The sequence below is a fragment of the Pterocles gutturalis genome, unplaced genomic scaffold, assembly GCF_000699245.1.
Source record: "Pterocles gutturalis isolate BGI_N339 unplaced genomic scaffold, ASM69924v1 scaffold43446, whole genome shotgun sequence".
Taxonomy (NCBI): domain Eukaryota; kingdom Metazoa; phylum Chordata; class Aves; order Pterocliformes; family Pteroclidae; genus Pterocles; species Pterocles gutturalis.
The window spans coordinates 28,350-39,349 of NW_010104963.1; the positions used below are offsets into that span (position 1 = coordinate 28,350).

Genomic DNA, 11,000 nt, shown 5'->3' on the forward strand with positions numbered 1-11,000 from the left:
CTGGAGGGCTCATGTGGTTCTCATCAGCATCCCAACCCTCAGCGGGTGGGACTGCTCTCCCACACATAGCTTTCCAGTGTGTCAGCACCCCTGCATGAAGCCATAGGCTGGCTCTGCTCATCTTCCTCTGCTGGCCTGTGTTGGTGGAGTTTACAGCAGGTCAGATGCTGTGCCTCCTTGAGTCACATAGTGACAGAGGCACTTGCTTACTTGCCAGATTTTCTCTGCCCCAGAGCGTCTCTTAAGTTTCCACTTTGATTTTCTGGCCAGCTTTTCCTTCTCTGCCCTGCTAGGATGACCTGAGTGTGCTATTTACCCACTCCCATGTCTGCCTCCTGGCCTGGCAAGGAGCACATTGAACTTTAGCTCTCAGAGCCACAGTCTGTCCAGCTCTGAACACAAAAATTTGTAGTTCACACTGCCCATAGTGGTGCACCCTCTGTGGTGCCTTTGTCTTGCTGGTCTGTTATTGTAGTGAATGCTGTCTGGGCAAAAAGATTTTAGAAAGTACACCTATTTTTTTAAAATTAAATTGTTCCTGCTACTTATGGACCTTTTTGCCACGCTCTCACCATTTATTTTACTCTTTAAAATTAGATGCAGCTAGGATTTTTGCTATTGAGATTCACTCTAAAGGGATTGGAGAAAGACAGGTTAATTCAGAGAGAAACTGAGATTTTTAGTGGACGAAATCACCTGCTGGACCTCTGTGTGGGTAATGGGGGAAGGTTAATATATTAGCGTCATCTGGCACCTGAATTCAGGTTGGGCTGAATGCGAGCATGTTTGTTCATGATGCTGTTGATCCCCACCAGCAGCTATGAGAGATACACTGACTTTTCAAGTGCTCAGTAAGAAGTCAGTTTCACATCTGTCTCGCACTGGTGAGGTTCTGCACTGTGGGGATTTATCAGCTGGAAAGCTGGGATGGCCAAACAGTCTGTGGCTCTCCATTTCCCTTCACAGTCCACACTGAGAAATGAAGGCACTTTAACCCTGACCCCTTGCTGCATATCTGCCAATTTAACTGGGATTTTGAATTGGTCTCTAGCATATTCAGTGGGCCACAGACTGGAGGAAACAGGTGGACACCGAGGATCAATGACTGCTGACTGTGCACATGGGTAAGCGAGCACATTGGTGCATGTGAACTCTGAGGGAGTGTGTTTGCAGATACACTTCCCAAAGCAGACTTGCATTCAGGTTCCCCACGCTCTCACCTCAATGATATAGTCTTTTCCATCTTTGCTGTGGACAGCTTTGACAGCGCAGATGTCAAGACCTCCAAACATTTCCGCGCAGGCATCCGCCCAGAGTCTGTACCTGCAGAAATCACAGAGGCATGGCCTAGGATTCGCTCTCATTGGGTAGTCCACCAAATACAGCCACCCATCCCACTGCCATAGGAGCACAAATAGACTTGGGAGCCTTTGTTATCACAAGACATACTTCATATGCTTTACTGGGTCATTGCTACCCTCTCTTCCACTGGAGATGGAGCAAAAAAAAAAAAAGAGTCTTGTCTAAAGTTTCCCTTCATTTCAGATTGTTTCAATCCTACCCTCAAAGCCACCTTAAAATGTTTCTTTCTCTCCTTGGTATTTACATCACATCTCCAGTTGGTTGTCATTTAGCCAAGCTGTAAATATTTAGCTCATTTAATCTCCCACTAGTGTTGGCCCCTTAGCGTTTGTATTGGCTTTGCCTGAAAGCCCTTCATTATGCAGGCAGCTTTCTCTTGATAAGATGTCCTGCACATTGGGGCTGGAATAGGATCGGAAAGTGAGTGCAGAATTTAGCAGGGAGTAGTCCTCCCCTCCCTGATCTGTAACCCACCAGCTCCTGCTTTTTACAATTTCCTCTTCCAATTTCAGCCTTTTACAGTCTCCTGCCTCCCTTCTGTCCCTTGGGTGCTGCTTCTAGCCAGGCAGTCCCAACACATGGACCAGGCACTGCTTTGTCAGAGAGAGAGCTGCACCCTGCAGCCCTTTTCTCTAGCTGTCCCAGAACAGGAACGTGAGCTGGTATGAACAGGCGCTGGGCCTGGTGGGTGCCCCCTTAGCTACCCTGGAGTCAGAGAAGGAGAGAGAATGACAAGAGGCGTATTATGGGGCGACCGCATCCTCCTGCTGTGGAAACGAGGAGAGAATGAGGCGGCCTGGTTTTATTTCCTGTGCAGCTGCACCGCAGTCCCGACCATTTCAATAAAAATAATAATCTCCGAACACCAGATCTGTAAACAGGACTATGACAAGATGAGGGGAGGCTTCAGTCTCATGAAAAAGCTGACATTTTGCAGACCCTACAGGGACTGGAAAAAGAGCTGTTCTGGCCAAAGAACAAGTTTACATCCTTGAAGCCAGCCAGAGTCCCCATAGCTTGACAATATAATGATCAACTTGTGCAAACACAATGTCTTCAGGAAGAAGCAAGAATATAGCTCAAATGGCTACCAGTTCTCTCTTATCCCTAACGACGAGACCAAGCACATTTACCCTAGCCACCCTGAGAAAGAAAGTGCCTGAGGAGGAGTCAGTAGCATAAGGAGGAGAACTATGGACCCTGTGAGCCAGGCAGGAGGCACTGCCAGCCCTGCTCATGCACTGCTGTGGTCCCACACCCGGGACCACCATCATGGGAACCACCTCTCTTCCTGAGAGATGTCTTTAGGTGTCTGGGTTCAGATTGTTGCCCATGCCAGTGCCCTGGCCGGCTGTGTCTTCACCGTTGCTGGCCCTAGGTGAGCACTGGGAGGCAGCAGGGCTGCTGGGGTGGGATGCATATGCATCAGGGGTAGCATTTCCAGAGGATTTACTGCCATTTTGCCTAGTATTACCTGGACATGTCGATCCTTTGCACTACTGTTCCATGAAGTAGGTACTTCAGGTTGTTCCTACTCAGCAAAGCACTTCAGCATGCTCCTGCCTTGTTGCACGCACTGATAACTCACAGATTTCAACAGGATTTGTTGCATTTATGGCTGGATAAGGCTAGTATGGTGCATTGTGGTACTGCCTCTATAAAATGAACCTTCAAAATGTGGTGTAGTAGGTTGACAGGAATCTGGACTTTAGTCCTGCAACACTGCAATGAGGGTATGTCTGCCCTTCATTTTCTAGCTTCAGCTGTGTTGTAAACAACCATGTTGCATAATAAGGCGTCCAGTTCTAACTGACCTATTAGGGTCTTGCACAGTCACCTTCAGCATCTGATTTGGGTCTTGGCTTGGTTTCTCTTTCACAGAACTAAAGGTGCAGAAGGGACCTTAGATGGTCATCTGCACAACTCTTGTACCCAAAGAGGAGACAATCTGGTCTGAAAGAGAACAAAGATTCCCCATCTCCTCCAGGCAATCCATTTCTGTGCTATGCTATCCTTACTGTTAGGAAATATTTCCTATTTTCAAACAAACCCTTTCTGCTATAATTTAAGCTCATTATTTCTTAAAGTATTGTACTAGTAATTTAAAGAGGGAGTAATGCCGTATTAGCAGCCTTTTCCATATTTTAAGACCTTCTGCCCTTTAAGTTTTTTCGTCTTTAGGATGAAGCAGTGTTCAGCTTGTGGACAACTTCTTCTAGCTCTGTGACAGCTAATGAACGAAAGTGAACCTCTGCACTGCAGGCATACATTCATTACACACAAGTCCACACCTCTAGTGGAAAAATATCAGTGATCTTCTAACTGAAAAAGGTGGAAAAATTACATAAGCAATCTTTGCTTTCTTTTCTTACAGGTTGATTATGTTTTCATCTGTGAGCATTCCCTTTATTGTCCTTGGGGCTCTCTCCAGCTCCTTGCTATCTGTCTTCAAATGTGGTGCCCAAACCTGGATAGAGTCAGAATTAATCAGGATCCTGACAAATTGGAGGTATGATCTGAAAAAATCCTAGATTCACTAGGGTTGAGTGCCTACACTTAATCTATGGATTCTATGAATCTACAAATAATCTACTTAAATAGGATGGAGAACAAGTGACTTGATAGCAGTTCTGTGGAATAGGGTCTGGGAGTTACAGCAAAGCATAGGTTACCATGAGTCAACATGCAATGCAGTTGCTATATTAGCAAATATCACAGTGTTTTGAATATATGGAAGTACCATCTACAAATGTTACTCTGTAAGATGCATAAGGCAATTCATTCTGCTCTGTTCAGCAGTGAGAAGACCTTAGTTAAAATATGGTGTCCACTTTTGGGAGACTAATGCAAAAAAAGCACCTTCAGCACTTCAACTGACAGATTTTTCCCTCTCTTGAGCAGAAGAAAAACACTTTTCTGTGTCTGCCTCTCATTAGTAATGTACTTAGAATAACTTCTTGTTACTTCTTGTTTTGTGCTGCGACCTTTCTGATTTTATCCCTACATGTTTGTGCTCATATGCTTGACCTTTGTGTGCCAGCCTTGTTTCCTGTGGCTACATTCACTAAAGATCTAATGGTCTTTAGCTGTACTTCCAGCCTGTTCTCCAAAACAGGACAGTTTGCCTTCGTGCCCTTAGTATTTTTTTAAGGAAACACTTGGTCTTTTAAACTCCTTTATCCAGCCTCCCAGGAGACCTCACTTACCGTCCTCTCAATTAACCAAAGTCTGAAATACAATTCCTCCCTTCTAACCCAAGAACAGCTAACACTGTCTTGAAACCCTCTTCCTTACCTCTCTGTCATTGCAATCTGTTCTAGCATCGCAGAACCTGTGTTTGCCTTCCAATTTCCAGAGATGGACGTCCTCCTAGGAAAACAAACCAAAAACATAACCCAAACATGTAAATGCACTCCTGCCCCATCCTCCCTCATACTGTAGTTCTCATTCTTGACTCAGTGCTTGTACAGGAGGGGATGAGGCGAGGTTCTTCCTCACAGAAGCCTTTCCAAATCCTGCCTCAACAACTCTCCATACAGTACATGTTGTTCAGACTCATGAAAAACTGAATGAACAGTTAGACAGGGAAACCTCCAATGAATCTTGAGCACACATGTGAGTACTTTCTTTCTTTATACATCAGGCCCAGGAGAGCTGAAATGACTGTAGAAGATCTCTGGGATAATCACCTTTGTGTTCTGCGACAGGTAGCATCCTCCGTCGATGGAAGAGCAACTCTCCAGGCAAACATCTGCCTGAGCAGCTTCACAAATGTCAGCTCTGACATTGTGTGTCTCCCTAGCTTTGATTTCAACTGTACTGATGTCATAGGATATATGATTATACCCTTTTTTCACTGACTTTTCTTTGACCTGTCTGTGGCTCACTGTGTCTGGACTTGGAGAATTTATAATTGCAAAATTGTTGGAGTCTCGTTAACTGCAACTGATGGTTAATTTCCAAAAAAGGTACTGTTGCTGACAAATACTGTGTTTCACCATCATCCATCAAGGGGTGAAAAATTTCACTTTCTTGACCTTAGGCACAAGGCAGACTTGATGATCTTTAAGGTCCTTTCCAACCCAGACCATTCTATGATTCTATGATTCTGTGATCATCATTGCTGACTACCTAAGGTTCCCCTTTACTCTGTGAGGGACAGCCTGGAGTCCTTTTCCAATTCTCTTCTAAAGTGGTATGTATAGTTGCTCTGAAATTTAAATGGTCTTTGTAACCACATTTAAAGGAGTGGGAAGGGGGCCAAAGGAGCAAGATTACTGTGTTGAATAACTGTCTTTCCATATAGTTGACTCTTGTGCCTTGTTCCCTTCACCTGACATCCATCTTATTTTCTAAGCAAAATAATCATAGAATCATAGAATGGTTTGGGTTGGAAAGGACCTTAATGACCTTAAAGATCATAAAGTTCCAACCCACCTGCCATGGGCAGGGACACCCTCCACCCGGACCAGGTTGCTAAAAGCCTCATCCAGCCTGGCCTTGAACACCTCCAGGGATGGGGCATCCACAGCTTCCCTGGGCAACCTGTTCCAGTGTCTCACCACCCTCAGTGTGAAAAATTTCTTCCTAATGTCTAGTCTAAACCTACTCTCTTTGAGCTTATACCCATTACCGCTTGTCCTATCACTACACCCCCTGATAAAGAGTACCTCCCCATCTCTCCTGTAGGCCCCCTTCAGGTACTGGAAGGCTGCTATTAAGTCTCCTCGGAGCCTTCTCTTCTCCAGGCTGAACAACCCGTCCTGTCCTCCTTTCAGCCTGTCCTCATAGGGAAGGTGCTCCAGCCCTCTGATTAATTTCGTGGCTCTCCTCTGGACTTTCTCCAACAGGTCCATGTCTTTTTTATGTTGGGGGCCCCACATCTGAACACAGTACTCCAGGTAGGGTCTCACAAGAGCAGAGTAGAGGGGGAGAATCACCTCCTTTGACCAGCTGGTCACAATTCTTTGATGCAGCCCAGGACACGATTGGCTTTCTGGGCTGCAAGTGCATACTGCCAGCTCATGTTGAGCTTCTCATCCACCAATACCCCCAAGTCCTTCTCTGCAGGGCTGCTCTTGTTTCCTCTGCAAGTTTGACTGTTATGAACCCTTTGATGGCCTGCAAGGTCAGTGTTCAGCCTTCAGCCTCTCTTATTCTTTTGACATGGGATTCTTAGGATTATGTTTTTCAGTTCTGCAATGGGAAGAAACACTCTTTATTAACATTTAGGTTCAGAAAATTGACCCGCAGTGGCAGATGGCATACAGAATCCCATTAGTACTTATGAGAATTCCCGGAGTCTGATTAGTGCCAAGATGATTGGATATGAGCATTTAGGAAATGTACCTGGCATAAAAAATGTAAGCAGCTGTGTCGTCCTGAAGAAAACCAAACCACAGCTGTACAGTTTTACAAGGAAATTTGATGTGGGAAAGCTCCCAAAATAAAGACTCTGCTCTACCTGTTGTGCTGATTGGTTTGACTCGTTTATGCCTACCCATCTCTAGCCAATACTGGACATAAGATATAAAATATTTCTCTCAGCTGTATCCCTAACTTTCCTGTTAGGAAGCTTTCCTGTTTTTAAATGGAAAAGCTTCATTTTAAGCCCTCTGGACCAGTCACCAAATTCCTACACCACAGTGTCTGTCAAGATCACACCCTTCCAAGCCTGAGAAGTTCAGGTGTCAAGTTTGCCATCAAATTCTTATCCTTCTTCTCTTTTATTCTTTCCCTTTTTGTATTCACACTGAGGTGGAAAAGGAGACTGATGACAAAAATACCCTGCCACATTTCTCTGAGGGACTGAAAGTCAAAGTGCTTCTAATCATCCTAAACATCAGAGGACCACAACACTGTACAATCAGCGTCTTAAAGGAAAGGACCACTAGGCTTTTAGAGATGAGTTGATCAAGCAGATTTGTGACTAAGGCACCTTCAGCATTGCTTAGGATAAGTTGATAGAGTAGCAGATGATGGGCTGTTGATGTCCTATACTCACCATCTCCCAGGTGAGCCATTTCAGTCTAAAAGTAACTCTAGTTTAGACACAGCTGTTGTTGTATTCCCTGCAGAGCACATTGAACCACATTTGAGGTGACAAAATCAGAGGTCACCCTCACGAAACTAGAAAGGAAAGGATATTGCCTTCTTACTGAGAGCTGATGGCAAGCCATATCCCACCCTGGAAAGTCAGCAGGTGCTGGCTTCATTGAAAGTGAACATTTCATGAGTCTTAACTGGAAATTATCCCTGCTTGCTTCCAGTTGGGGTGAGAGTAGAAGTATAATTTCTGCCCCAATTTCCCCTGCCACATGAGCAGTATTCATGTTTTGTCTTCACCAGTATTACAATGTCAGTCAAATACTATTGGTGGAATTTTAGGCATGTATCACATGCTGCTTATCTGCTGTTTTGGGACTGGCCCAAGGCATGGGCTAAGTAGGTGTTTGTTACTAGTATAAATCTGGAGTCACTGCACTGAAGTCAATGGGAAACTGAACTCAGGCCTTGGGTCATGGGCTGGAAGGAAGGGCATTGAACATCTGGGGCGGGGAGGAATGCATGAGTCACCCTGCAGCATCCTCCCTCTGGCAGATGCTTGGTGCAAAGTAAACATATTCTGGAGAATTTCGATACACAGTCCTTTCTCAGAAGGAAGGGGGCTTTTAAAGTCTAAATGTATGGATAAAGGTATAAAAATACTGAGTAGTTTCCATGGCCCACAGATCAAAGCAATTCACTTAGTATTATGCTACTGCAGATGCTGAAATTACCTTTAAGGTTGAGATTTGTTAGCACGACTAATGGTTTTTAGTCTTTTATTTGAGACACCAGTGAGAGCCCTGATATTTTGGGTGCTTTAGCTCTGTCCTTGGACATAGTAGGGACTTATTTATAGGATGGAAATAACCTTCTATTCTGTCTGATGCTGGGACAGAAGGAACAGCCCCTAATGGGACTGGTTATAGCACTCTCCCAAGCTCATGTCCATAAATGGCTCTGTCAATATAAGTCAACCTTCTGGGTTAGCAAGTTGCTGGGTGAATTTTGCTGTTTGCTTTTGTTGCTAATAAGCTTCATTTCTCATTAAGGTGTTTCCCGTTCATGGCTGTTTTCATGTGAAAACATTTTTCATTTAGCAAACAATTGTTTGCGCAGCTATATTCCCAAGTGGGATTAGCTCTCAGTGTGACTTCTTTCTTTCCTCAATCACCTGGTATTATTTCTGATCCCTGTCTGGATGAGTGCGTAGTGACTGTGAATAGTAAATGGGGAGAAGATATGGTCAGGCTAACTGGGCCTTTGTTTCACTTAGAGGCGGGCTGGGAGCAGGCTCTGGAGCCAAGGCTGCGTAGATTGGCAGGAACAGGGAATTTTAATTGATATTTTAAACCTTCCTTCCTTTGGCCAGTTTGAGCCGGACTCCTTGAGATGTTAATGTAATATTAGGCAACTGCGCTATTGTTGACCTGATCAGATTTAAAACAAATTTTGTCTCATTGAGTTCATATGAATAGCTGAATATCCCACAAGTCCTTCCCATGAATAATATGACTCAGTCATTATCTAGTTTACTTAAATACCTCGGTGCTAGGAATCCACCTGGATATTTTAGGCAGCGATAGCTGAAAAATATGTGATCATGTACATTTGATTATCTTATTTAACTATGTTTCACCAGAACTATGGCCTTGGGTTTTGTAAATGTCGACCCACAACTCACAGTGTTATGGGTATTAGGTAACATATGAAATTTATCTGGCAACCTGAAGAATGTACTGCTGGAGCTGTCTACTTTTCCAGAAGTTTGTGGCTGGATAAGGAGGTTCTGGAGAAGCTGTGCTATTTGGCTTTTCTCATCTACTGATTTGCAGTAAGCAGAAACAGGTGTCTTACTGACTCATGTGGTTACATCTTTAATTGAGCTTGATGACTACTGAAGTTTGTCTGAATGCTTTTTAATATTTTTAAACCTACCAGTGTTGAAGGTTGCCTTCATGCCACCCCCCTCATTACCCCTGGGGCAGGGAGGAGCTTTGGGGCACCCACAGAAATGTCTTTCCTTCTCCCTTCCCTCTTTTGTATGCTTCAAGGAGCACACAGGCAGAATGCCCACAGAAGCCCTGCACGGTGGCCAGGCTGAGGCCATTTGTACCCAGTGCTGCATGCTCCCCATGCCCTGGTGTGATTGTGGTGCTGTGATCTCCAGCTGGGGAGAGGATGGGGTGTTGCTATGGGTTGGACACTGTAGGACTCCATGGGTTGAAGATGGCTCGGTCTTTTTTATTGTTTTCCCCAAATGGGAGGGGGTGGGTTCAGTTCCCACTAAGTGGTACTGGGAGCTGGAGGATTTTGCTGCGAAAATCAAGCCTTTGACAACAGGAGGGCGAGGTGATAGGTGATGGCAGAGCACAGTTGTTACAGTGGAAGCTAACTAAATATCAGAAACGGGTAGAGAGAGATTTACCTTCCAGAAACCATCAGCTGATGGTGAGTAACGGAGAAGATGATCAGTGGATAAGGGATCTGGGTTCAGAGACGGGAGGAGAACAGCAGAGCTATTCTTCAAGGAAATTAAGTCAGCTTCCTACTCCTGCCCAGAGCAGACACTGACTGAATCACATCCACAGCATTGTCTCTTCCCCCATCTCACTCTGGCATAGCTATACACTCACATGTAAGCCTTGTAGTTGCTGCCAATTTTCTGGATTCGGATGTCGTACTTGGAGTCAATGAACGGCTCGGTGGTGGCGTAGGTTTTTGCCATGGCTACTATGCTGGCCATGTCCCGGAAGTCGTGCTGGTTCTCAACTTTGACCTTGATTGCCAAAATCCAGTGAAAAAGTGACAAGAGCAAAAAGAACAGGGATACTTTGTGAGTAGAAGTCATCTCCGTGCCTGAATAGCACCATGTCAGTTAAAAAACACACAGACAGAGCTGAGGGCAGAGCAGAGACTATGCGATTTAACGAGAGAAGTTCCCCAGACCAACCCAGCCCAGAGCAAATCAACCCCTTTCTCCTTCCTCATGCACAAGCCCTGGTAAACCTGTCACCAAGGAGACAGCCAGGCCTTTGTCTGGATGGCTCTTGCTAATGCTCTTTGCTTTTATGATGGTTCATAAAAATATTTCATCTCTTGAGGGGAATTACTGTATTCAAATATTGGAACTGCTATTTCCCATGTTGGGATGGATGAAAACAGAGTATTTTGTGTGGTCAGGAAATAGAAAATGACGCCAGGAAATCGACAAGGGAGCTGGTTGTCTTCCACCTCAAGGCTTCAGTTCCCTGGCATTTCACGTTACTCCCCCTCCAGACTTTCTTTGAGGAGCAGTGCAGGTGTCCTGGCTGGAAGCAAGCTCTGAAGGAAAAGGATTTCTCTGGGGGAGCTTGTGATTCTTGGGGAGATTTGTGTGAGCATGATGCCATGGACGCCTGTGTGGGACAGCTGGTTGGGTGTTAGACTTGTAGACTTGAGTCACACTTGGAAATGACAGTGCAGTGGCCTATGAGCTGGAGATTTTCTGAGAAGCTGGCTTTGCACAGATTGGGATTCAGTTATGGTACATGCTCTGTATCTTATTAAAAAAAAAAAAAAAAAAAAAAAAAAAAAAGAAAAAAGACCAAAAA

The 11,000-nt window shown here is 44.8% G+C and overlaps 1 protein-coding gene across 1 annotated transcript in view; it reads right to left on the reverse strand.

The window, feature by feature from the left end:
• LOC104471746 (synapsin-3-like) overlaps positions 1 to 11,000 on the reverse strand; it is a gene marked incomplete at its 5' end in the record, with an annotated part of 32,788 nt that overhangs the window by 12,949 nt on the left and 8,839 nt on the right. Inside the window, 3 exons of the mRNA XM_010087207.1 lie at positions 1,221 to 1,323; positions 4,657 to 4,731; positions 10,044 to 10,186. Of these exons, the coding sequence (XP_010085509.1) occupies positions 1,221 to 1,323; positions 4,657 to 4,731; positions 10,044 to 10,186 (321 nt within the window). The remainder of the gene's footprint in view (positions 1 to 1,220; positions 1,324 to 4,656; positions 4,732 to 10,043; positions 10,187 to 11,000) is intronic.